This window comes from Oncorhynchus mykiss, chromosome 1 (assembly GCF_057628025.1).
Source record: "Oncorhynchus mykiss isolate SJ-2025 chromosome 1, ASM5762802v1, whole genome shotgun sequence".
NCBI classification, from domain to species: domain Eukaryota; kingdom Metazoa; phylum Chordata; class Actinopteri; order Salmoniformes; family Salmonidae; genus Oncorhynchus; species Oncorhynchus mykiss.
The window spans coordinates 37,518,853-37,543,248 of NC_143022.1; the positions used below are offsets into that span (position 1 = coordinate 37,518,853).

The window sequence follows — 24,396 nt, forward strand, 5'->3', positions numbered from 1 at the left end:
TGGAGAAATGTCCTCTGGTCTGAAACAAAAATAGAACTGTTTGGCCATAATGACTATCGTTATGTTTGGAGGAAAAAAGGGGGAGGCTTGCAAGCTGAAGAACACCATCCCAATCATGAAGCACGGGGGTGGCAGCATCATGTTGTGCGGGTGCTTTGCTGCAGAAGGGACTGGTGCACTTCACAAAATAGATGGCATCATGAGGCAGGACAATTATGTGGATATATTGAAGCAACATTTCAAGACATCAGTCAGGAATTTAAAGCTTGGTTGCAAATGGGTCTTCCAAATGAACAATGACCACAAGCATACTTCCAAAGTTGTGGCAAAATGACTTAAGGACAACAAAGTCAAGGTATTGGAGTGGCCATCACAAAGCCCTGACCTCAATCCTATAGAAAATGTGTGGGCCGAATTGAAAAAGCATGTGTGAGCAAGGAGGCCTACAAACCTGACTCAGTTGCAACAGTTCTGTCAGGAGGAATGGGCCAAAATTCACCCAACTTATTGTGGGAAGCTTGTGGAAGGCTACCTGAAACTTTTGACCCAAGTTAAACAATTTGAAGACAATGCTACCAAGTACTGATTTGAGTGTATGTAAACTTCTGGCCCACTGGGAATGTAATGAAATAAATAAAAGCTGAAATAAATCCTCTCTCTACTATTATTCGGACATTTCACATTCTTAAAATAAAGTGGCGATACTAACTGACCTAAGACAGGGAATTTTTACTAGGATTAAATGTCAGGAATTGTGAAAAACTGAGTTTAAATGTATGTAAACTTCTGACTTCAACTGTATATATACACACAATAAAATAGTGCCATCTGGTTTGCTTAATGTAAGGAATTTGAAATGTATACTTTTACTTTTGATACTTAAGTATATTTAAACCCAAATCATTTTACTCAAATAGTATTTCACTGGGTGACTTTCACTTGAGTCATTATCTATTAAGGTATCTTTACTTTTACTCAAGTATGACAATTGGGTACATTCCCCACCACTGTTCAATTGATTGGACATGATTTGGAAAGGCACACACACACACCTGTCTATATAAAGTCCCACAGTTGACATTGCATGTCAGAGCAAAAACCAAGCCATGAGGTAGAAGGAATTATCCGTAGAGCTCAGAGACAGGATTGTGTCGAGACACAGATCTGGGGAACGGTACCAAAAAACTTCTCAGCATTGAAGGTCCCCAAGAACACAGTGGCCTCCATCATTCTTAAATGTAAGAAGTTCGGAACCACAAAGACTCTTCCTAGAGCTGGCCGCCCGGCCAAACTGAGCAATCGGGGGAGAGTTCCTAATGTCCAGCGGTCAAGGAAAGCGAATGTACAAATACCTTCCCTCTCTAGCTCTTCCTCTGTACAATGTGGTCCTTACAGAACTGGTGGCTAAGTGAGTTTCCCAAAGTTCAGCCCCCGTAGCCAATACATCTTATTTCCCAAGCACGCAAACTACCAGCCCTCTGGCATTCAGTTTCTGAGCAGCAGAACAAAGTCCCAATCAGTCAGATTCAGAAGCCCAAAGACATGGCCTCCAGACCCGGTGTCCAGCTTCATGCATTCAGGTCGCTTTGGAAACTATTAAGGTTCTTCTAGCAGTTTTGATGCAATAATGACACAGTCCCCAATGCCCACAAACATAATCTGGATATGTCTCCAGCGTACCGACCTGCTGCATCCAGCTCTTCTGTCCTAGAGGCTTCTCTCGTCAATCCATCTTATTCCCAAGCCCACTAGTAACCAGGCCTTGGGTCAAAGAAGACCTTCTCCCTTCTCCAAGCAATAGTTGAAAGTCCCCATCAGCAAGAAGCCCAAACATGTGACCTGCGGAACCAGTGTCCAGCACCCTGTATCCAGTGGCTATGACTCTACCCAGACTGGAGGTTTTCCTCAGAGCAGTGGAAGCTATGTGATCACTCGAGAATCAGCCCACCCACCATCCCATCTAAAGGGAAAACAGTCCCAAACATTGTCTCAGAGCAACATGTCAAAGTCCCTGTTAAACAAGGGGCAAAAGATGTGGCTTACAAACCCTGTGGCTTTGGAAATTACATGAATTATGTTGACTCCTCTTTTGGAGCTAATAGAGTTGACTCCAGCAGTTTTGATGTCCGGTTGTGATACAGCCTGGATTCGAACCAGGGTGTCTATGACGACGCCTCTAGCACTGAGATGCAGTGCCTTAGACCACTGCACCACTCAACCAGCCATCCCATTACCCAAGCTGTCGAGTCAAGGGAAGATATCCTTACTCGGAAACAGACAAAACAAACTGCAAATGCATCCAACAAGTTCATGCTGCAAGAGCTCTGATAGGTTGGAGGGTGTCCTCTGGAAGTTGTCATAATTGAGCCTCTAAGATTTTGTATTGAAGTCAATGTGACCAGAGGACGTAAACTAACTGTCTTCCGTTTACACAATGGTGCTACCCTACAGAGTGCTGTTGAGGTTACTGTAGACCTTCATTGACAAGTGTTTTAAGCAGTTATTTGGTGACGTGAATATATTTAGTATAATTTTATCTAAAAATGATCAATTTAATGTTTCACTATTTGTAAGAAATTCACTGAGGATGGTCCTCCCCTTCCTCCTCTGAGGAGCCTTCACTGCGCTTGACAAATGTCTTTCTGCTTAAATCAACTGTTATGCTCCTACATGGTCTGACTTTGACAATACAATCAATATGTGTGATCTCACTGCGTTTGGTTTGTGGAAAGAGTTGTATTAGAATGAAAACATGAATAATATTTTGCTATGTGGGGGGGAGCATTCACAAACCTTTCCCCTTCCTCTTGGTCAGAGAAACCCAGACAGTGCCATAATAATATGCTGGCTTTGAACCACTTACCAGCTTCAACACTAGAGGGCATAGATTGCACATCGTATTTTACTGGAAATAAAGGAACCTCAACTTTTCATTTATAACAAGCTCAAACAATGAGGCATGGAGAGATGGAGGCAGTCACCTTTAAAATAAAACATATTTACTCACAAATGTAAAACAAAACAAATCTATACATTAAGAAGGCCAAAACTGGGTTGAAACAAGAAACAACTGAATAATCCAAAATAAATATTTCCTGAAAAACTGTAGCAGATAAGCTTTACACAAGGGGATGCTACCGTTGGTACTGATTAAAAATACACATCCATCTTCCCATCTCTGCTCTTAAACACAAAAGCCTGGGAGAAGAGATAGTTTTGGGTCTGACACGGAGTCTCTCGACATCAGAATTTTGCAGCATTTGTACAGACCAGAGAGGTCTAACTCCAGTCCCAGAGAAATTCTGGGTGTGCAGGCTTGTTCCAGACCAGCACTGACACACCTATCTAAAAATAATATATATATTTATCCAGTCTTCCCCCTAGATTACTTTCCAGGTGGAGCGCAAAGGCCCCCAAAGCCACATCCAGGCCTTTTGGCACCTAAATTGTTGAGACAGGGACAACTATACAGGGTGGAGGGGGGAAACTATGGGTAGGGGAAACACTGAACCAGTCATGGTCTTCAATCACAGTTACCTGAACTATGTGCTGGGAGTTGGAGAAACCTAGTACAGTGCAGCCTATACTTCAAATCAGCCTCAGCTCATGTCTTATGAGATCAATGCTAAAAAATCCCATTTGGATGATGTGAATGCTGTTGGATCAGGGAAAACCCCATTGACATTTATTGAGTCATACAAACAAGAGATCAGTGACAGTAGTCTCCCTCGCTCCTCTGTAAACGGTCTACGGTGTGTGACATACCAGCACCAGGGGTCCATAACTCCAGTCCTCTCAGGTCTGACCTGGCTCAGTCTCATTCAACAGCTGTATGATTTTATAGGAAGCCTGAGATGAGCTGGTTGTCATCTTTCTTATCTCAGTGCTTTAAACAAACAATTCAAGTCACGGAATGTTTCAGCCTATAATTTATTTAAGCAGTCTGCAGGGAGTACTCGTTCCGCTTGAAAGCGTTAAGCTGCTAGTGCACACATTTCAGATATACCTAACTTGACCTTTGATTCCCAGGTGTAAATCAGTTACTGATTGATAGTTTAAGAGGGCAAGACTTGACAGTCGAAGACTGGAGCTGTGTATCCCTGTACTGGTGTCAACAAGGCATTCAAATTGTGTGCATCAAGTAACTTCAAAGTACAGTAACGATTGGCCAGCCTCTCCAGATTGTCTCCTCCACAAGATGTGTTAGCCCACTCTGTTAAAGCCTAGGTATTAGGTCGGGGAGCAATTGCAAGTCTTCAGCTCTCAGGCAAGTTTACACATCATGCAAGTGTGGTTCACCAAACCAACTCCATTACATATGCACAGCACACCACGCAGGGGCAGTTAGTTGGGTGAGGTGTTGGAGGGCATATTACTGACACATTCTCCTTGCTTGAAAGGTTTTGGCAGTGGGTTTCAGTTAAGGGGCTTCGCCTAGAACAGGAGAAAGTGGACAACATGTTCTCAGGAGAGAGAAAGACACAGTGGAAGTGGAGCGCTGCCTCTTTAAATACAGCCTAAAATTACAGCCTAAGTGAAGGAGGAGTGGGAGGGGAGGGAGAGGTGGCCCGAGTCTCAATACTATTAAATGGCTTCCTCTCCACCTCACCTCCTTCCTTCCTTCCTTTATGATCACTGATCGGTAGATAATTGGATAGATTTCCAATGGCTGTAGGGGACTTTACTGAAGTGAAGGTTTATGATGGTTTGGTTGAGGTTTGGAGTGGAGAAGTAGGACACAGATTGGGTAGAAATTGGCAGAAGGGGTGAAGGGCAGGTGGTGTTTGAAGGCACGGGCAGGCCTGGGCAGATTGATTAAGTCTGGTTGTGGAGGTAAGAGGGTGAAGGTTTGAAAGTAGGATGTATGTTTGGTGGCATGATTAAGGAGAACTGGGGATTGGGAAGATTGGAGGAACAGGAGGTTAAAGGAGTCAAGGTTGGGAAAAATCAAGTTGGAGTTGGAGGTTAAATTAATAATATAGGTAAGAGAGGTTGTGTCGGGATTTGAGGTTCGGTATGGGGGTCTACAAGAGGACACGGGCCACCTGGGCTCGGACCTCGCCGTCGGGGTGAGAGAGAAGCTGGATCAGTTTGCTTTGCAGCTGGGAGGACTCATCCAGCAGGACCCGGTACAGGCCATCCTGTCTCCTCCTCAGAGCCTCCGCCACCTGGGCAGAAGGCCTCCAGGCCTTCAAGTTCCCTGCAAACATCAGCAGCCGCAGGAGAACCGCCGAGCTGGTCCGCACGTCAAACAGCAGCACCACAGCGGCTGGAGCCTGGGAAGGACGCAGAGAGCAACAACACAGCTCAAGTCAAGTTTAGAGCTCTAAACAATAATGACACAGCAGGACCATGGAGGCTGGCACATCAGGGGAATACTAAAGGAAGACAGAGTCTGGATCATGAGACTAGGTATGATATGTACACACCCAAAGACCCAGGTGCTGAACTGAGCAGTTCAAAGAGAACAGATCTGATTTGTGACTAGATCGTTCAAGCTTAAATGTAGGCTAAATTAACAATCATTGTAATACGAGGCCCTATCAGAGTTGATGACCATGTGTGTCTGTTTTGTCTGTAAATGTATTTGTATGTCGGTCTTACCTGAGCTTGCACTATGTCATCCATCATATCAGGATTGGAGGATAAATTCACAAGCACTTTTAAAACTTGGATCTGTAAAGAAAAAGTAGCAATACATTATTCAATCATAACTGGGATTTACACTGAATTACATTTGGGTTGAGTTCCAATATACACAAGCTATACAACAGTCCATAAATGGCTCCTACTGTACCTGTAACACTTGATTGCTAACAACGAGCAGAGAAAGGAGGAGGGTGATGGACCCCCTGAGTAGCTGGTGGTGGTCATCTGTGACGGACAGGTTGGTCAGCAGCCGGAGGGCAGCCATCTGGAGGTCAGAGTTCACCGGAGACATCTCGATTAGTTCCAGCACCTGGGCCACGTACACCTGACAGACAGAGGACAGAAACGTTGATTGTTAAACTGAAGAAATTGATGTAGTTAAAAACCCTCTCCTCTTTGAAGAGAAGGTTAGGTATTGAATGGAGTATTGAGTATAGAAACGCTTAAGGATGGAAGGTCTTAAAAGGCCACAAACAGTCAAAATCACATTTTTCATGAGAATGCTGACCAAAGTATGATGACCAAAGTATGAAAAATGACTGTTGCTTCTACATTGATAAAGTGTGATCATAAAGTTACTGGTCCCCTGCCCCATGTCAAACACTTTGATTCCAGAGGCGAGATAGGGTGACATCACCCTAACTCTCTCATTTTAACACACCAATGGTAACATGATATTCTCTTACCTACTTTAAATAAGTACTGCATTGTAAGCAACATCAGAGAATGCATTTTTGCAGTAGAGTGTGGTTTATATAGCTACTCTACTGGTGCCAAAATTTGACTACAGGGCACAGGTTTCAAAATCATTCCACTGTAGGGTATCAGCAAATATAACTGAAAGTTTACCATATTCATCTATGGCAAAGTTACTTATATGTTTCCCTTTTCACCTGTGTCTGGTGTTAGCTAGTTACTGGCTAGCTAGGTCTTCACCTGTGTCTGGTGTTAGCTAGTTACTGGCTAGCTAGGTCTTCACCTGTGTCTGGTGTTAGCTAGTTACTGGCTAGCTAGGTCTTCACCTGTGTCTGGTGTTAGCTAGTTACTGGCTAGCTAGGTCTTCACCTGTGTCTGGTGTTAGCTAGTTACTGGCTAGCTAGGTCTTCACCTGTGTCTGGTGTTAGCTAGTTACTGGCTAGCTAGGTCTTCACCTGTGTCTGGTGTTAGCTAGTTACTGGCTAGCTAGGTCTTCACCTGTGTCTGGTGTTAGCTAGTTACTGGCTAGCTAGGTCTTCACCTGTGTCTGGTGTTAGCTAGTTACTGGCTAGCTAGGTCTTCACCTGTGTCTGGTGTTAGCTAGTTACTGGCTAGCTAGGTCTTCAGCTAGCATGGAACAAAGGGAGGAGGGGGGGGGCTGTTCAAGTCAACACATCCATCAGTGCTGCGTCACAAGAGACATGGCAAATGGGAGAAGTATAAAACATTTGACATCACTGATGCAATTTGAATGTTGTTTGAGTTGCTTTGTATATCACCAAATTTGCTTGAGATGATTTCACTGCAATACTGCATCCATAAGAATGGTGCCAAAGGAGATGGCTGCCGTTTTACGATCCCGTAACCAATTGTGCTGTTGTGTATGTTTTTTTTTGCATTATTTGTAAGTTATTTTGTACATAATGTTTCTGCCACCGTGTCTTATGACCAAAAAGAGCTTCTAGATAACAGGACAGCTATTACTCACTCCGTACTGGAGGAATAATATTTCTTCAACGAGACGGAAGGGAAGGATTTACTTCAGACGCCCGACAAAGCCCTAATCCCCGTCATTTACAGGAGAAAGAGACGGAGGTAATGTGGACAAAGGTCTGGGTGCCTTGTAAGGATCTGTCTCCGTGAGGGTAATCTACCTTCACCATCGGTCCTATTAGCCAATGTACAATCAATCTATAATAAAATAGACTAACTACGATCAAGTATATCCTACTAACGGGACATTAACTGTAATATCTTATTTTTCCCCGAGTCGCGGCTGAACGACGACATGAATAACATACAGCTGGCAGGTTGTAAGCTTCTTCGGCATGATAGAACAATGGCCTCGGGTAAGACAAGGGGTGGCGTTCTACGTATATTTGTAAACAACCGCTGGTGCACGAAATCTAAGGAAGTCTCAAGGTTTTGCTCGCCTGAGGCAGAGTATCTCATCATAAGCTGTAGACCACACTAGTTTGAATGATTAATCGGAATGGCCGATTTCAAGTTTCCATAACAATCGGAATCTTTGGACACAGACTTTATTTAACTAGGCAAGTCAGTAAAGAACACATTCTTATTTTCAATGACGGCCTAGGAACGGTGGGTTAACTGCCTTGTTCAGGTGGCAGAACAACAGATTTTTATCTTGTCAGCTCCGGGATTCAATCTTGCAACCTTACAGTTAACTAGTCCAACGCTCTAAACACCTGCCTCTCATTGCACTCCACAAGGAGCCTGCCTGTTACACGAATGCAGTAGAAGCCAAGGTAAGTTGCTAGCTAGCATTACATTTATCTTATAAAAAACAATCAATCAATCAATCATAATCACTAGTCAACTACACATGGTTGATGATATTACTAGTTTATCTAGCGTGTCCGGAGTTGCATATAAATCGATGCAACGCAGGGGGATGATTTAACAAAAGCGCATTTGCGAAAAAAGCACAATCGTTGCACGACTGTATCTAACCATAAACACCAATGCCTTTCTTAAAATCAATACACAGAAGCATATATTTTTAAACCTGCATATTTAGCTAAAAGAAATCCAGGTTAGCAGGCAATATTAACCAGGTGAAATTGTGTCACTTCTCTTGCGTTCATTGCATGCAGAGTCAGGGTATATGCAACAGTTTGGGCAGCCTGGCTCATTGTGAACTAATTTGCCAGAATTTTACGTAATTATGACATAACATTGAAGGTTGTACAATGTAACGGGAATATTTAGACTTAGGGATTCCACCCGTTAGATAAAATACAGAACGGTTCCGTATTTCACTGAAATAATAAACTTTTTGTTTTCGAAATGATAGTTTCCGGATTCGACCATATTAATGACCTAAGGCTCGTATTTCTGTGTGTAATCATGTTATAACCAAGTATGATTTGATAGAGCAGTCTGACTGAGTGATGGTAGGCAGCAGCAGGCTCATAAGCATTCATTCAAACAGCACTTTCGTGCGTTTTGCCAGCAGCTCTTCATTGGGCTGTTTATGGCTTCAAGCCGATCAACTCCCGAGATTAGGCTGGTGTAACCGATGTGAAATGGCTAGCTAGTTAGCGGGGTGCAGCTTTTGTGGAGCGATGTGTAATGCTGCTTCGAGGCTAGCTTTTGTCGATGTGTTCCTGGTTCGAGCCCAGGTAGAGACGAGGGGAGGGACGGAAGCTATACTGTTACACTGGCAATACTAAAGGGCCTATAAGAACATCCAATAGTCAAAGGTATATGAAATACAAATGGTATAGAGAGAAATAGTCCTATAAATACTATATTAACTACAACCTAAATTCTCTTACCTTGGAATATTGAAGTATCATGTTAAAAGGAACCACCAACTTTCATATGTTCTGAGCAAGGAACTTAAACGTTAGCTTTCTTACATGGCACATATTGCACTTTTACTTTCTTCTCCAACACTTTGTTTTTGCATTATTTAAACCAAATTGAACATGTTTCATTATTTATTTGAGGCTTAATATAATTTATCAATAAAAATCTATTAAGTTAAAATAAGTGTTAATTCAGTATTGTTGTAATTGTCATTATTATAAATAAATAATAATCGGTATCGGCGTTGAAAATCATAATCGGTCGACCTCTATTTACCAAGAGTTTATCTGTATTTTTTGTAACTGTCCATTTACCACCACAAACCACTGCTGGCACTAAGACAGCACTCAATGAGCTGTATACGGCTATAAGCAAACAGGAAACCGCTCATCCAGAGGCCAGCGCTCCTAGTAGCCGGGAACTTTAATGCAGGGAAACTCAAATCCGTTTAACCTCATTTGTACCAGCATCTTAAATGTGCAACCGGGGGGGGGGGCTATAGACCACCTTCACGCCACACAAAGAGACGCGTGCAAAGCTCTCTCCCTCCATTTAGCAAATCTGGCCATAATTATATCCTCCTAATTCCTGCTTACAAGCAAAAACTAAAGCAGGAAGTAGATTGTAAACTGTCATGGTCAAAACATATTGATGCGGTAGTAGCTAAGATGGGGAGAAGTCTGTCTATAATAAAGCGATGCTCTGCCTTCTTAACAACACAATCAACAAGGCAGGTCCTACAGGCCCTAGTTTTGTCGCACCTTGACTACTGTTCAGTCGTGTAGTCAGGTGCCACAAAAAAGGACTTAGGAAAATTGCAATTGGCTCAGAACAGGGCAGCACGGCTGGCCCTTGGATGTAGACAGAGAGCAAATATTAATAGCATGTCAATCTCTCCTGGCTGAAAGTGGAGGAGAGATTGACTTCAACACTACTTTTATTTATGAGAGGTATTGACATGTTGAATGCACCGAGCTGTCCGTCAGTTTGGTGCACCCATGTCCGACAGCTCAGACCCCATGCATACCCCTTAAGACATGCCACCAGAGGTCTCTTCACAGTCCCCCAGAACAGACTATGGGAGGCACACAGTACTACATAGAGCCATGACTACATGGAACTCTATTACACATCAAGTATCTGACGCAAGCAGTAAAATTAGATTTAAAAAAAACAAAAAAACAGTTGAAACACCTTATGGAACAGAGCGGGGACTGAAGCAACACAAACATTGGCACAGACACATGCATACACACACACACACACACACAGGATAACATACGCACTATACATTCACATGGATTTAGTACTGTAGATTTGGTAGTGGTGGAGTAGGAGCCTGCGGGCACACAGTGTGTTGGGAAATCTGCGAATGTATTGTAATGTTTTAAAATTGTATAAACAGCCTTAATTTTGCTGGACCCCAGGATGGGGATCCATAATAAATACAAATACATCCAAGCCACAAGACTCCTGAACTGCTATTCAAATGCCCCCCACCTCCCCTTTTACACTAGCGCTACTCTGTTTAAAAAATAAATAAAATCTATGCACAGTCACCTTAATAACTCTACCTACATGTACATATTACCTCAATTACCTCGAACTAACCGGTGCCTCCGCACATTGACTCTGTACCAGTACCCCCTGCATATAGCCTTGCTATTGTTATTTTACTGCGGCTGTTTGAGTACGTTACATTTATTTTTATTTTTTACTTAACACTTTTTCTCTTAACTTCTTAAAGCATTGCTGGTTAAGGGCTTGTAAGTAGGCATTTCACTGTAAGGTGAATGAATACCTGTTCTATTCGGTGCATGTGACAAATAAAATGTTATTTGAAGTTGCTTGACAGCTGCATTTCAAAGAGCTTTCAGTCAAGGCAAGCTCATGAATATAAGAGCCCAGCCAACTCAGCCTGTCTTTTAAAACTTTTTGGTAGTTAGCCATCAGTGATTTCTCACTTTATTTCCATTTCTATCCAAAACAAATATTATGGGTGATGTTTTAGACACTCAAAAGGCTATTTCACACTGGAATCAGAATGACTTTTCGGGACCTTTAATTCTAACCATCTTCGGATACTCAATTTTAAACGAATTAACTTCCTGAAGAACCAAAATGATTTAATTAGAATCTGCAATATGATAACTGCTAGCCATTTGGTAGGCTCTGTGAATTTTTACCTTATTTCCCGCACGAAACTAGAACAAAACCAGACCATGATTTTTTTCTTCATTAAATGTAATACATAGAAGGATATTTTGGAGAAGGATTGTTTACATATACATTTACACTTGTATCTTAAAGCATAATTGAGAAATAATGAATTGAAGTTCCAACGTTTGTGACATTTTGGCATTAACCAGGCCCCCTTTTAAGACTCCATAATGAAAAAACAGTGTCATATGAAGCTTTACCATTTGCTCTGTAATACGAGTAGTATTTCTCACATGAATATGAAAAACATAAACATGAATATTGAAAATATACCATTTTTGAATTGGCCATTTAAAAAATATATATATTGTTGAACCTAATATACTCTACAGGTATATCAAAGTTCCAGAGTGGGATAGTTTTAAAGTTATGTCCCATTTCACGTAGAGAAATTGGCGTAGTAGGAAATCATAGCCCTCCTGATTTGCACATCAGGGGTCTACGCTGATCTTCTTTTTTTTTTTACTCGAAGCCCGTGTACACCTAGGTTGAAAAATGTAGGTGTACAATTAAAAATATTTGAGATATTAAAGCTATAATCCTTCATTTTTATAGGCTCACTGGTACGGCGCCTAAATAAAAATGCCAGGTCACACAGCAAGACATTTAGGTGAATATGTGAGTAAAATGGTCACACTGTAGAGCCTGACAGGGAGACCAATCATAACTCTAAAAAAAGTAGAATAGATACCACTGTGGAACTTTGATGTTGCCGTGTAGAGTATATACTGTTCAACAATATATTGAAACCGTAGTCAAATCAAAATGTGACTATTTTCAATATTCTTGTTTATATTTTTCAATATTCATAAATTTATGTAAGAAAACTTATTGAAATCAAAATACTACTCATATTCCATAGCAAGCGGTAAATCTTTAAATGACACCAATTTTTGCTTTGAAGTGCCTACAGATGAAACATTATAGACTCTTAAAGGAGGCCTGGGTAAGGCCAAAATGTCACAAATGTTCCATCTTCAATTCATTATTTCTCAATTATGCGTTAAGATACAAATGTAAAAAATATGTAAACAATCCTTCTTCCAAAGGATCCTTCTATGGATTAGGCCTAGATTTTGTGAAAATCCCCAAAAATGGTGGTCTTGTTTTGTTATAGTTTCATAAGGAATCACCCATATTGCTGATACGCATCCATCCTTTCAGATGTACTATAAGTGCCTAGAGGGGTGATGTTTTACTTTGGAATCAAGCAAAAGACTAAAAGAAATCTGGTGAGTTTTACCTTCAGTTGCTCTTGATTCCTAAGGTTCATGCTCAGGTTATTCAAGGCATTTAGAGTCTGCACTCTGACTTCTGGCACAGGATCTGACAGGAAGCCAGCTATGACGTGAAGGCCCCCAAACTCACGGATGAGATCCTGGGAGGGAGAGAGGGTAGAAAATTAAGTTGGCTTTTATGTGCAATACTCAGACAGGGCTCAATGATTAAACATGGGTATTTGAATCCCTTAACATATGGTACATTTCAGAAATATTACACCAATTGAATATAACAAGAAAATACAGATCTGCCACTAAAGAGTAATGACACTGCTAGAAAGCCAAACATGTGAATTGGAAAATTATCATTTGAAACCTTTTCACAGTAGTTTGAATTGAGGCAACAGACAAGCTTTAGAGAAGCCTGTCTCACCTGGTTTACAGTGAAGGCAGCAGTATTTCCTAAAGTGATGAGGATCTGGGCTCTGTCAGAGGGGTTGGGGCTGCCCTGAAGAAGTGACAGGAGCATCTTCAGGTGTTGTGGCTCCAGGCTTCCAGGTGATCTAGAGATGATGTCACCTGAGGAAGAGAAGCAATGTCTTAAACTGGCCAAATGCTTGTAGACAACAGGACATACAGTACTCTTCCCATGAATCACTAGTTACTTAAGCTAGCTGGCAAATTCGCTGGCATGTTTGTCAACAGCAAAACAAGATCATGCGGTCAACAATGCTAGCTAGTCACCTAGCTGACTAGCAGCAACCTTTTCAACACATATGTAAGCTGCATGTTATCTAGCTAGCGGACAAAACATGCCAATCGAGGCTAAGAATAATGATTTATGCTCAACCACGGCACCGCACGAATTTACTAGTTACCTAGCTAAGTATATATAAAGACGTTCTATAATCTACACGATCATTAAACAAACCGACTAGCTAGCTTAGCTAACTAAATACTTGGTAACGTAAGCTTGACAAAATGACAATCTCAGATGGCTGGCTAGTTTATTGGCTAGCTAGCCAACGTTACCTCGCTAACTAATGTTCTTACTTGATGCAACATCCACGGCCTGACTTTCGCCTCCACGAACCACATCCAACCCGGACACCTTAGCTAACAAGCTCCCTGGCTGCAGAACTATACCACCGGGTGAGTTATTCTTGGGGCCATGACTTTCGCTGTAGGCACTTTTTTTATTTTCCTTGAAGCTAGTTACACTGAGAAGTTTATAAATCCCGTAGGAGGCTCCAGCCCCGGCGACTATCCCAAGCAAAGCCTTCATACTACCGAACTTGGGTATGACACTGCCATCGCCCATGCTGGAAATTCAGTGAAACGCATGAACAGATATTCAAATACTAAATACAGATCTTTAAAGTGAATCATCTAGCCAAACTAAAGATTATGACGAATTTAACTCATTTTGCACACACGCTACGAGCTAGGTTGAAGATGACAATTTAGCTTGTCCGTACACTTTTCCCCCAATGGCCGCCCAGCTGCTTTCACGGGAGTTCCTTGTTCATGAGTTTCAAGTATGTGTTGTTGGCGATCCGGAGTATGAGGGAGTGGGTGTGTCGAAAGGAGTGGAATATCTAAAATTGACTGTTAAACTCACCTTACCACGAGAGTTTGGACTTCTGTTTATAAGCCAGAGGATGAGTCTGAGTCGTATTTCACTTAGTTTTATACAAATAATTGTACATTTTCAGGTATAATTGGGGAGGCAGGTAGCCTAGTGGTTAGAACGTTGAATCCCCGAGCTGACAAGCTAAACATCTGTTGTTCTGCCCCCGAACAACGCAGTTAACCCACTGTTCCTAGGCCGTCATTGTAAATAAGTATTTGTTCTTAACTGACTTGCCTAGTTAAATAAAGGTAAAAATAAATAAAATACAATCAGATAAGATACAGCAGGGGTTCAAACTGTAGAACCCAGTTCTTACATTTGAATATAAAAATAGATTTTTATCAAACTATGCTACATTTTATCTCTGGGACCCTCAAGATTACTGAAAATAAGTACGCTATTCATCTTCAGAGGTGAATGTATCAAACCAGATGCCGTGATAATATATATATATTATATATCAATGATGGGTGATTACCTGATCCACCTCTACGCAGATGACACCATTCTGTATACATCTGGCCCTTCTTTGGCCACTGTGTTAACTAACCTCCAAACGAGCTTCAATGCCATACAACACTCCTTCTGTGGCCTCCAACTGCTCTTAAACGCTAGTAAAAACCAAATGCATGCTTTTCAACGGTTCGCTGCCCGCACCTGCCTGACTAGCATCACTACTCTGGACGGTTCTGACTTAGAATATGTGGACAACTACAAATACCTAGGTGTCTGGCTAGACTGTAAACTCTCCATCCAGACTCATATTAAACATCTCCAATCCAAAATCAAATCTAGAATCGGCTTTCTATTTCACAACAAAGCCTCCTTCACTCACGCCACCAAACTTACCCTAGTAAAACTGACTATCCTACCGATCCTCGACTTCAGTGATGTCATCTACAAAATAGCTTCCAAATACTCTACTCAGCAAACTGGATGCAGTCTATCACAGTGCCATCCGTTTTGTTACCAAAGCCCCTTATACCACCCACCACTGCGACCTGTATGCTCTTGTCGGCTGGCCCTCGCTACATATTTGTCGCCAGACCCACTGGCTCCAGGTCATCTATAAGTCTATGCTAGTGTAGCCGATGTGAAATGGCTAGCTAGTTAGCGGTGGTGCGCGCTAGTGGCGTTTCAGTCGGTGACGTCACTTGCTCTGAGACCTTGAAGTAATGGTTCCCCTTGCTCTGCAAGGGCCACAGCTTTTGTGGAGCGATGGGTAACGATGCTTCGAGGGTGACTGTTGTCTGTGTGCAGAGCGTCCCTGGTTCGTGCCCAGGTCAGGGCGATGGGACGGACTTAAAGTCTATACTGTTACACTAGGTAAAGCTCCGCCTTATCTCAGCTCACTGGTCACGATAACAACATCCACCCGTAGCACGCGCTCCTGCAGGTATATCACATTGGTCATCCAACACCTCTTTTGGCTGCCTTTCCTTCCAGTTCTCTGCTGCCAGTGGCTGGATCTAATTGCAAAAATCTCTGAAGCTGGAGACTTATATTTCCCTCACTAACTTTAAACATCAGCTATCTGAGCAGCTAACCGATCGCTGCAGCTGTACATAGTCCATCTGTAAATAGCCCACCCAATCTACCTACCTCATCCCCATATTGTTTTTATTTACTTTTCTGCTCTTATGCACACCAGTATCTCCACTTGCACATCATCATCTGCTCATTTATCACTCCAGTGTTAATCTGCTAAATTGTAATTACTTCTCTACTATGGCCTATTTATTGCATACCTCCTCACGCCATTTGCACACACACTGTATATATACTTTTTTTCCTAATGTGTTATTGACTGTACGCTTGTTTATACCATGTGTAACTCTGTGTTGTTCTTTGTGTCGCACTGCTTTGCTTTATCTTGGCCAGGTCGCAGTTGTAAATGAGAACTACTAGCTTACCTGGTTAAATAAAGGTGACATTTTAAAATTTAAAAAAATAAAGTGTTTTGTTGTTGTGCACTCTCCTCAAACAATAGCATGGCATTTTTTTCTCTCACTGTAATAGCTACTGTAAATTGGACACTGCAGTTACATTAACAAGAATGTAAGCTTTCTGCCCATACCAGACATGTCTATGTCCTGGAAAGTTGGCTGTTACTTACAACGTCATTCTAGTCACATTACCGTACGGTAGCAACAACCGTCCCGGTGTAGGGACACCGATCCCGTAAAGGTTTAATTGGCTTCAATGCACTGAGTCTTCACCAATGAGAGGCTTTGAAGCCACGGGTTGGTCAAATTGACAGTCTTCAGGAAAGCAGTCCTCCACAGGAATTAATGGCATTTTACAGTATTTCATTTAAAGGACAAAATTACATGTATTTTTGTTGTTGTAGTGGGGACAGTAACATTAGTACTTACAAAAAATGATACTTTAAGGAAAATGTTTTGATATATTTTTTATTCAAAGTAAGTAATATAGCCAGTGCAAATTATTTGTCAACACATGAAGTTTGCAAGCGGGCCCCATTCTGTTCTCTTATATACGCAACAAGGCATGGCTTAACTTGAGTACAGAATTAGGCCTGCTTGCAAACTTCATGTGTTGACAAATATTTAGATCATTTTGCACTTCTAGCTAGCTATATTACCTATGGCTGTACCGTCTTTTGGGGCATGGTCACATTAAGCCATGCCTCACTGTGTTTGGAGACTTCCCTGTACGGTTTACCTTTACCTAGTAACCAAGATTACATGTTGGCTAACTAAATTAATTTAGGGAAAATTCAAGAGGAAATCCCTTGAAAAGGGGGTAGCTGCCTCCCAATATGGCGACCGGAGTATGGACAAGTAGGTGTGTTGAAAATAATGTAGTGGGCATGTGGAAAGTAGTGGGTGTGTCAAAAGTGCTCTGCTATAAGTTAGAGTTAGACAGTCTTGAGTGAGCTGTGTTTTTTTCTTCCGTTTCTTACCACACAACTACCATATATTGAGATACCTATCTATGAAATAGATATCTTTGAAAATGATGCCTGAAAAATGCTAATATCAGACCCATGTCTTGAATGGGATTTGTGCCACAAATGCTAAAAGCTTAGCATTTGGAAACAGTGCCAGCCACTGCCAGGAAAACTAAATGAAAGCATGGATTGCTGTCATACCTTGTACATATGCCACGTTCACGTGTTAGTCAGAACTTGGACATTTAAGACTTGCTAACTGGTTGAACGTGGCACGTGTATAAATGAAATTGTATTAGTCGCATGTGCCGAATACAACAGGTGAAATGCTTATTTACGAGCCCCTAACCAACAATGCAGTTTAAAAAAAACAAATACGGATAGATCTACACTGTTGGCGTGAAGAAAAGATGCAGGAAAAGGGGCCACAGATCAGGCAGCCTTCTGAGAATCCGTAGGCGAGCGAGTTAACTCCCACTGCCATCCGTTCTTGCTAACGTGCAATCATTGAAAAATTTAATTGATGACCTACAATTAAGATTATTCTACCAACGGGACATCAAAAACTGTAAAATCTTATGTTTCACCGAGACGTGGCTGAACAACGATACGGACAATATAGAGCTAGCGGAATTTTCCATGCACCGGCAGAACAGAGATGCTACATCTGGTAAGACGATGGGTGGGGTTGTGTGTCTATTTATCAATAACAGCTGGGGCGCGATGTCTAATATTAAAGAAGTCTCGAGATATTGTTCGCCTGAGGTAGAGTACCTTATGATAATCAATAGACCACACTATCTACCAAGAGAGTTTTCATCTATGTTATTTGTAGCATTCTATTTACGACCACAGAACGAAGCTGGCACTAAGACCGCTCTCAACCAACTCTATAAAGCCAGAAGCAAAAAAAAAAATGCTCACCCAGAAGCGGCGCTCCTAGTGGCCGGAGACTTTAATGCAGGCAAACTTAAATCATTTTTACCAAATTTGCAAACAGAGAAAAAAAATCCTAGACCACCTTTACTCCACACACAGAAATGTGTGTGTGTATCCACATCGATGGAACAGTAGTGGAGAGGGTAGTACATCACCAACGAACTATCATGGTCCAAACACATCAAGACAGTCGTGAAGACGGCACGACAAAACCTTTTCCCTCTCAGTTGACTAAGATGCACCATCGAGAGCATCCTGACCGGTTGCATCACTGCCTGTTATGTTATGGCAACTGTTCGGCATCTGACCGTAAGGCACTACAGAGGGTATTGCGAACAGCCCAGTAAATCACAGGGGCCAAGCTTCCTGCCATCCAGGACCTATACAATAGGTAGTGTCAGAGAAAGGCCCATAAAATTGTCAGAGACTCCAGTCACCCAAGTTATAGACTGTTTTCTCTGCTACCGCACGGCAAGCGGTAGCGGAGCGCCAAGTCTAGGACCAAATGGCTCCTCCGCGGCTTCTATCCCCAAGCCATAAGACTGCTGAACAATTAATAAAATCGCCACCGGACAATTTACATTGACACCCCCCCCCCCCCCCCCCCCCCACATCCCTTTTTGTACACTACTGCTACTCGCTGTTTATCTATGCATAGTCACTTCACCCCCACCTACATGTACAAATTACCTCAACTAACCTGTCCCCCGCACACTGACTCGGTACCGGTGCCCCCTGTCTATACATTATTCTTATTGTGTTACTTTTTATTATTACTTTTTATTTTTGTCTACTTGGTAAATATTTTCGTAACTCTTCTTGAACTGCACTGTTGGTTAACGTCTCTGGGATCGTTCGGGACGCTAGCGCCCCACCTCGCCAACAGCCAGTTAAAGTGCAGGGCACCAAATTCAAAACAACAGAAATCTCATAATTAAAATTCCTCAACCATACAAGTATTTTACACCATTTTAAAGATACACTTCTCGTTAATCCAACTACAGTGTCCGATTTCAAAAAGGCTTTTCGGCGAAAGCAGAACATATCATTTTATATTAGGTCAGCAACTAGTCACAGAAAGCATTCAGCCATTTTCCAACCAAAGAGAGGTGTCACAAAAAGCAGAAATATAGATCAAATTAATCACTAACCTTTGATGATCTTCATCAGATGACACTCCCAGGACTCAATGTTACACAATACATGTATGTTTTGTGTAACGGCATTCTTCCTCCTCTTCTGAGGAGGAGTAGCGAGAAGGATCGGAGGACCAATGCGCAGCGTGGTAAGTGTCCATAACGTTTATTTTAAGACATAAACTGAACACTATGAAATACAAAACAATAAACGTGAACATGAACGAAACTGAAACAGTACCGCAACAAACACTCACACGGAAACAAACCTCCCAACATAGAAAAACACACATAGACTGCCCACCCAACTCACGCCCTGACCAACTAAAACAAAGACAAAACAAAGGAACTAAGGTCAGGACGTGACATTTTGTTTGATCAAGTTCAGATTTATATCCAAAAACCTCAGTTTACATTGGCGCCATGTTCAGAAATGCCTCCAAAACATCTGGAGAAATTGCAGAGAGCCACAACGAATAACAGAAATACTCATCATAAACTTTGATGAAAGACACAGGTTTTACATAGAATTAAAGATAAACTTGTTCTTAATGCAACTGCTGTGTCAGATTTCAAAAAAGCTTTACGGCAAAAGCATAATATTCAATCATCTGAGAACAGCGTTCAGCCACAAATGCAAGCCATACAGTTACCCGCCAAGTTGTGGAGTCAACAAAAGTCAGAAATAGCATTATAAATCTTCACTTACCTTTGCTGATCTTCGTCGGAATGCACTCCCAGGACTCCCACAATACATTTTTGTTTTGTTCGATTACGTCCATATTTATGTCCAAATACCTCCATTTGGTTTAGTTCACTATTCCAAAGGCACAATGCGCGAGTGCAAAATCCAGACGAAAAGTCAAAAGAGTTCCATTACAGTTTGTAGAAACATGTCAAACGATGTTTACAATCCATCCTTAGGGTCTTTTTATAATAAATCTTCAATAATATTCCGACCGGACAATAGCGTATTCATTACAGAGGAAAAAGAAGGAACGGCGCGCCCGCGTGACCGCTCAGTAAACAACTAATTGGCCTCAGCCTAGTCCACTTGTTGAAACAGCTCTTATTCGAGCCCCTTCCACAATAGAAGCCTCAAACAACTTTCTAAAGACTGTTGACCTCTGCTGGAAGCCTTGGGAAGTGCAATCTGGCCCCATAGACACAGCATATTGGATAGGCAATCACTTAAATGAAACTACAAACCTCAAATTTTTAAGGGCTTGTAAGTAAGCATTTCACGGTAAAGTCTACACTTGTAGTATTTGGCGCATGTGACAAAGTTTGATTTGATTAGATTTTGATTTGATAACAACCGAGATTAGCAGCAGTGTAAAAGGAAGGGGGGGCAATACAAATGGTCTGGGAAGTCATTTGATTAGGTGTTCAGGAGTCTTATGGCTTGGGGGTAGATCTACAACCAGTTACACTATACAACACTAAACAATACATTAATCGCACAATAACGGTGACAAACGGTGCCCACAAACTGTTACGGTCTACAGAAAGCTATCCCAACAGCAGTCCCAGCATTTTACCACTGCTACACCTGGCTGTCAGCGGAGCCTTGTCTGGCACTGAAACAGTTAATTCAGTCTCATTTACTGTCTTTAAAAAAAACATAGCTGATATGGCTGACTTGCTTAAACAGATGTGGTTTCTATTGACAATTGAGATGTACAAACTATGGCATAAGGGGACGACAAGCGGATAAGAGGATATTCTTAATTCCGATTAAGACATTAATGAGCGAGCTAGGCTGGACGTAACAGTCAATATAACTACTTGTTTAGCACTTTTAAAATGTACAGCGACAGAATTCAGAACATGGGCTGTTCTTACAGTGCTAGCTGTCCCAGACCTATTATTTGACCATGCTGGTCATTTATGAACATTTGAACATATTGGCCATGTTCTGTTATAATCTCCACCCGGCACAGACAGAAGAGGACTGGCCACCCCTCATAGCCTGGTTCCTCTCTAGGTTTCTTCCTAGGTTTTGGCCTTTCTAGGGAGTTTTTCCTAGCCAACGTGCTTCAACACCTGCATTGCTTGCTGTTTAGGGTTTTAGGCTGGGTTTCTGTACAGCACTTTGAGATATCAGCTGATGTACAAAGGGCTATATAAATACATTTGATTTGATTTGATTTGAAGAAGTGTTGGACAACATTCCTCAGGACACAATCAACCGCCTCATCAAAACTAACCGAAGGAGATGTGTCACGCTGCATGAGGCAAATGGTCACATCTGATACTGACTGGTTTTCTGATCCACGCATCTACCTTGTTTTTAAAGGTATCTGTGAATTTATTTCAGTTGACTGATTCCCTTATGAACTGTAAGTCGGTTGCATTTATATTTTTATTCAGTGTATTTGTTAAATGTACAGTGCAGTTGGAAAGCATTAAGACCCATTGACTTTTTGCATATTTTGTTACGTTACAGCCTTATTCTAAAATTGATTACATGTTTTTTTCATCAATCTACACACAATAGCCCATAATGACAAAGCAAAAACAGGTTTTTAGAGTTTTTTGCTAATTTATTAAAGAACTGACATATCACATTTACTGAAGTATTCAGACCCTTTACTCAGTACTTTGTTAAAGCACCTTTGGCAGTGATTCCAGCCTCAAGTCTTCTTGTGTATGACTCTACAAGCTTGGCACACATATATTTGGGGAGTTTACGCCATTCTTCTCTGCAGATCCTCTCAAGCTCTGTCAGGTTGGATGGGGAGGGTTGCTGCACGGCTATTTTCAGGTCTCTCCAGAGATGTTAGATCGGGTTGAAGTCCGGGCTCTGGCTGGGTCACTCAAGGACATTCAGAGACATGTCCCAAAGCCACTCATGGTTTGTCTTGGCTTTGTGCTTAGGGTTGTTGTCCTGTTTGAAGGTGAACCTTCTCCCCAGTCTGTGTTCCTGAGCGCTCTACAGTAGGTTTTCATCAAGAATCTCAGTACTCTGTTTATCTTTCCCTCGATCCTGACTACTCCCTCAGTCCCTGCTGCTGAAAAACATCATGATGCTGCCACCAACTTGCTTCACTGTAGGGATGGTGCCATGTTACCTCCAGACGTGACGCTTGGCATTCAGGCCAAAGAGTTCAATCTTGATTTCATCAGACCAGAGAATCTTGTTTCTCATGGTCTGGGAGTCTTTAGGTGCCTTTTGACGAACTCCAAGCGGGCTGTCTTGTGCGTTTTTACTGAGGAGTGGCTTCCGTCTGGCAACTCTACCATAAAGGCCTGATTGGTGGAGTGCTGCAGAGATGGGAGAACCTTCCAGAAGGACAACCATCTCCACAGAGGAACTCTAGAGCTCTGTCAGAGTGACCATTCTCTCCGATTGCACAGTTTTGCCGTGCGGCCAGTTCTAGAAAGAGTCTTAGTGGTTCCAAACATCTTCCATTTAAGAATGATGGAGGCCACTGTGTTCTTGGGGAACTTCAATGCGGCACAACATTTTTTGGTAACCTTCCACAGATCTGTGCCTCGACACCATCCTGTCTCGGAGCTCTACGACAATTCCTTCAACCTCATGGCTTGGTTTTTGCTCTGACATGCACTGTCAACTGTGGGACCTTACATAGACAGATGTGTGCCTTTCCAGCCGTATTTAGCACTGACTGAAGTTTATTTTGTGCTTTATCCGGGTAGGCGGAAAGTAGAGCATTGCAGTAGTCTAACCTAGAAGTAACAACAGCATGGATTAATTTTTCATTTTTGGACAGAAAGTTTCCTATTTTTGCAATGTTACGTAGATGGAAAAAAAGCTGTCCTTGAAACAGTCTTGATATGTTCTTCAAAAGAGAGATCAGGGTCCAGAGTAACGCCGAGGTCCTTTACAGTTTTATTTGAGACAACTGTACAACCATTAAGATTAATTGTCAGATTCAACAGAAGATCTCTTTGTTTCTTGGGACCTAGAACAAGCATCTCTGTTTTGTCTGAGTTTAAAAGTAGAACGTTTGCAGCCATCCACTTCCTTATGTCTGAAACACAGGCTTCGAGCGAGGGCAATTTTGGGGCTTCACCATGTTTCATTGAAATGTACAGCTGTGTGTCATCCGCATAGCAGTGAAAGTTAACATTATGTTTTCGAATGACATCCAAGAGGTAAAATATATAGTGAAAACAATAGTGGTCCTAAAATGGAACCTTGAGGAACACCAAAATGTACAGTTGATTTGTCAGAGGACAAACCATTCACAGAGACAAACTGATATATTTCTGACAGATAAGATCTAAACCAGGCCAGAACTTGTCCGTGTAGACCAATTTGGGTTTCCAATCTCTCCAAAAGAATGTGGTGATCGATGGTATCAAAAGCAGCACTAAGGTCAAGGAGCACAAGGACAGATGCAGAGCCTCGGTCTGATGCCATTAAAAGGTAATTTACCACCTTTACAAGTGCAGTCTCAGTGCTATGATAGGGTCTAAAACCAGACTGAAGCATTTCGTATACATTGTTTGTCTTCAGGAAGGCAGTGAGTTGCTGCGCAACATCCTTTTCTAAAATTTTTGAGAGGAATGGAAGATTCGATATAGGCCGATAGTTTTTTATATTTTCTGGGTCAAGGTTTGGCTTTTTCAAGAGAGGCTTTATTACTGCCACTTTTAGTGAGTTTGGTACACATCCGGTGGATAGAGAGCCGTTTATTATGTTCAACATAGGAGGGCCAAGCACAGGAAGCAGCTCTTTCAGTAGTTTAATTGGAATAGGGTCCAGTATGCAGCTTGAAGGTTTAGAGGCCATGATTATTTTTATCATTGTGTCAAGCGATATAGTACTAAAACACTTGAGTGTCTCTCTTGATCGTAGGTCTTGGCAGAGTTGTGCAGACTCAGGACAACTGAGCTTTGAAGGAATACGCAGATTTAAAGAGGAGTCTGTAATTTGCTTTCTAATAATCATGATCTTTTCCTCAAAGAAGTTATTGAATTTATTACTGCTGAAGTGAAAGCCATCCTCTCTTGGGGAATGCTGCTTTTTAGTTAGCTTTGCGACAGTATCAAAAAGGAATTTCGGATTGTTCTTATTTTCCTCAATTAAGTTGGAAAAATAGGATGATCTAGCAGCAGTAAGGGCTCTTCAATATTGCACGGTACTGTCTTTCCAAGCTAGTCGGAAGACTTCCAGTTTGGTGT

At 41.8% G+C, this 24,396-nt stretch overlaps 1 protein-coding gene across 2 annotated transcripts; it reads right to left on the minus strand.

The window, feature by feature from the left end:
- Positions 1-2,979: 2,979 nt before the first annotated feature.
- Positions 2,980-14,404, minus strand: armc10 (armadillo repeat containing 10). 2 transcript variants are annotated; one of them, XM_021600283.3, is made up of 6 exons: positions 14,242-14,404; positions 13,054-13,199; positions 12,644-12,778; positions 5,798-5,974; positions 5,605-5,676; positions 2,980-5,276 (listed from the first exon to the last, which is right to left on the minus strand). In XM_021600283.3, exons 2-6 carry the CDS (start codon positions 13,147-13,149, stop codon positions 5,025-5,027), a joined length of 732 nt encoding a protein of 243 aa, XP_021455958.2. In that variant the 5' UTR covers positions 13,150-13,199; positions 14,242-14,404; the 3' UTR covers positions 2,980-5,024. The 2 variants fall into 2 exon arrangements, with proteins under 2 accessions (XP_021455958.2, XP_021455951.2); XM_021600276.3 differs by lacking the exon at positions 14,242-14,404 and adding an exon at positions 13,674-14,193.
- Between the last annotated feature and the right edge of the window lie 9,992 nt (positions 14,405-24,396).